We start from the raw sequence: 3442 nt of genomic DNA, 5'->3' as shown, positions 1-3442 counted from the left end.
CAGACTAGGCCTGGCCCCTTCTTACCACCTTTCCAGATGACACAAACCACCTGTACCAGGGACTCCTAAAACCTGTCTCCCCTGGCAGACTCTGATTCTGGCACCACCTGCCCACCAAGGTCTCCACGGTGCCTCCCAGGCATCTCACAGTGGGCAGATCCAAAATGGAGCCCCTCAGTGTCCCCAAGCCAGAGCCTGTGCAGCCTGTGCTGGCCCCTCCACCCAGAGACCTGCCCTCTTTCTCCCAAGGCCACTCCTGCAGAGCCCTCCTCCCCCAACTCAGCTTTTCCCACAGCCAGGCAGCTCTCCTGGCCTTCTGCCCTCCACTGTGTCTCCACCCAGCAGCCAGAGCAGTTTCACAGTAAACATCTCAGACATCCAGTCCATGCCAAAATCTTCCCACACACATCAACTGAACACTCCAGTGCTGCCTCCAGGATCTGCAGGACCAAGGCTGGCCTGAGCTAATCCCTGCTCCCTCTCCCAGCCCTGAGAATTTCACCTTCCCGCATATGCCAAGGTCCTCCTTGCCTCAGGCAGTTTCACTCAGGCTCAAGTCTGCCTCTCCCCACCCTGCCTGGTGCCAGCAGCTTCTCAGCCCTCAGATCTTGCCCTCAGTGCCACGGCCTCCCCTGAGCACTCAGGACCAGCCACTGTTCTTCACCAGTGCCCTGCTCTTTTCCACGCAGGATGTACACCATGTGCCACCTGCCTCTGCCCGTCTGTGCCTGGTTTCTCACTAGCCTCGCCTACCAGCTGTGGCTTCTCGAGAGGAAACAGGTCTGTCTTATTCAACACTGCACAGTCAGAAGTAAAATGGGAACTGGCCATGGCTGGTCTTCAAGAAGAATGAAGCAAAGACTATGCCTGTCTTTCCCCAAGTATGATCCGACCAGTCCAGAATGAGAGAGAGGTAAACACATGGTAACAAATGGTAAAGGAAAATAATTATTTTTAATCTTCAATGGTTTGAAATGCCTCTGGATTGAACCCCAGTTATAACTCCACACCATCTGCTCAAAGTACCTGCGATGAAATCTCTGGGAAGTCCTCAGGGTCCGTGTCTGCCTTCTGAGGAGCTGGTAGGACAGGTGGATTTGCTGGTTTCAACCCAGTGATTTCTGGCCTCATCTTCTGCTCTTCCTCTAGCCTGAAAGCCAGAGCTGAATAAGAGAAGCTGTTTTATTTCAAATATGCCACAAGGCCTACAAGAGATTTAAACTGCTTCATAAAAACGCTTGGCAGGTGCTATCCCTTACAAATCAACATTATGAGACCTGATAGTGACTGAAATTAATTCAACAATAGCCCAAGGGAATGAATTCTTTTTCAAAACACTTGGCAGTTTGTGTCCTTATCCATAACACAGAACCTCAAATCTTTTGCCTTCCTATTTTCCATTCAGGGACGTTCAGCGTGTGGCAGGTGGGCAGGAGTCCTTTAGCTCTGCTCCACAGAGAAGCATCTTAGACCGACTGACAAGAGATTCTCTACGTCCTCACCAGAACTCTGCCTGGTCTTTTCCAAATACACGCTAATGAGTGTTATGAAATTAGTGTGGTTATTTAGGTTGAGTGTTCAAGCCCACCAGCTGATTTACTCTATGAGGGAGGCTGGACGTATCGGTACTTACACCAGATGCCTAGAAAGCAGTCAGACAGCATCAAATTGACATCTGTGTTCTAGACAAGTGGTTAAATACAGCTCTACCTTTCCCTTTATCTTGATTTCTTGCCAATTCATTGCCATATATGCCTCCTGGAGCTGTTTAAGGTAGAATGCAAGATTGCTTCTGCCCAATCAAACCTCAACACTGATATCATTTTCAAGTACACGTATTTCTGATACCTTTCCAATGGTCAGCCAAGTTGATGTAGAAGAGGAGTCCACAGAAAATCAGAAAGGCAAGGAGGAAGAGAATCATATTCCGCTGCAATCTTGACAGTTGCTTCCATTTCTAAGAGAGATACAGAGAATGACATTTCTTACTGAATATATCACACGGAAAGTCTCAACTGTCACAAATTGTGAGGAAAATAAGGAATGCAGGAAGATCCAGTGTTCAGCTCTATTTCTTTCTTTCTTTCTTTTTGAGACAGGGTCTCATTCTGTCACACCTAGGCTGGAGTGTAGTGGGTGGAACGCGGCACGAGCCACCGTGCCCAGCCAGCTCTATTTATTTTGAATGGGGAAAAGTTCCCTCTCAGCAGGGAGTAGGAACATTGCTGGGACAATACTACAGATGTCATTAATACAGTAGTGTAGATGACATGTGAATAAGAAAAAAGTAGAAACATTTCTGTCATATTTCATCAGCAGTGGAAAAAGACTCCCATGATTCCCACAGATGTAACCCAGGCACCGCCCAGGCGATGCATGGGTCCGGATGTGGTAAAGTTATCAATGCCTTTCGTCCTGAGACCACCACGAACACACCAGGAGCCAACCAAGAGGGGCTCATTTCTCACTGTACTGAGGGGAGCATACACCACGGGGAACCTCCGGTTTCTGCTCCAAGAGGGGCAGGCGCCTGGGCCAGGAGGACCTTGCAGAAAAGCGAACAAAGCCCAGAAAACCTGCTAGGGCTCCAAGCCCTCCTCCCATCACCGCCCCGCAGAATTCGGGCCCCTGAGACCGCTGCAGCCCCGACCCGGAACGCACATTTGCCCCTTTTTGCAGGGAAGGGGTGGAGAGGGCGGCGCCGGGGGAGTCGAGTCCGCCCGCCCAGGCCCCGCTAGAAGCCGCAGGCTGGGAGGGCGGCGGGCACAGCGGCCCTGGGCCCCGGTCAGCCCGGCGCGGCCCTCACCCTCCAGCACGAGCGCCGCCGCCAACTCTTGCTGTTGTCATAGCTCTCGCCAAAGCTCAGCGTCACCGAGATGAAGTCCCGATGAGGCGGCGGCGGCGGCGGTGGGTACATGACTACGGTGGTGGCTACAGCCCAAGGGGCCCCGCCCACTGGCGGCGTCAGGAAGTCCGACTGAGAGGAACCGAGAGCTCCGCTTCTCCTGCCCTCGCAGGCAGCCATTGCACCGCCGTCAAGAGCCCGTCCATCGCACGGATACACGATTGCGCATGCGCCACGTCTCTATGCGACCACTGCGCCTGCGCCTGTCTCCGCACGTTCCAGCGTACGGGACTGCGTTCTACGACGGCTGAGTCAGAGAACGGCTGCGACTCCGCCCTGCCGTCAGGTTCATTGCGCTTGCGCCGGCGCAGATGTGCTCGGAGCGTAGCTGTAGCAACAGGGCGGGCCTTGGTTCCGCGTGGGGCGTGGTCGCTGTCTGGGTCGCCCACGTGGTTCGCCTCACGGGTCTGGAGCTGGGCTTTTCTCGCCTCCCGTCGTCGGGCTGCACCGGCTTTGCCCACGCCCTCATGGGAGACGCAGATACCCGGGACCCGGGGAGGCGCCCGGGCGGCGCCGCCATGTTGGCAGGGAGTCCCC

General features: G+C 54.0%; 1 protein-coding gene across 2 annotated transcripts in view; it reads right to left on the bottom strand.

Moving 5' to 3' along the window:
• The window catches only part of MAN1B1 (mannosidase, alpha, class 1B, member 1), a 36780-nt gene extending 33614 nt beyond the window's left edge, over window positions 1-3166 (bottom strand). The window contains exons 1-4 of one of the 2 annotated variants that reach the window (XM_011985117.1): window positions 2807-3096; window positions 1849-1957; window positions 1634-1764; window positions 1027-1163 (exon numbers count right to left, since the gene is read on the bottom strand). In XM_011985117.1, coding sequence (XP_011840507.1) covers window positions 1027-1163; window positions 1634-1664 — 168 coding nt within the window. In that variant the 5' untranslated portion in view covers window positions 1665-1764; window positions 1849-1957; window positions 2807-3096. Of the gene's footprint in view, window positions 1-1026; window positions 1164-1633; window positions 1765-1848; window positions 1958-2806 lie in introns of both variants that reach the window. The other variant, XM_011985116.1, reaches the window with a different exon arrangement.
• Between the last annotated feature and the right edge of the window lie 276 nt (window positions 3167-3442).

This window comes from Mandrillus leucophaeus, unplaced genomic scaffold (assembly GCF_000951045.1).
Source record: "Mandrillus leucophaeus isolate KB7577 unplaced genomic scaffold, Mleu.le_1.0 Scaffold28, whole genome shotgun sequence".
Lineage (NCBI taxonomy): Eukaryota > Metazoa > Chordata > Mammalia > Primates > Cercopithecidae > Mandrillus > Mandrillus leucophaeus.
This window is presented reverse-complemented; position numbering and strand designations above follow the sequence as displayed.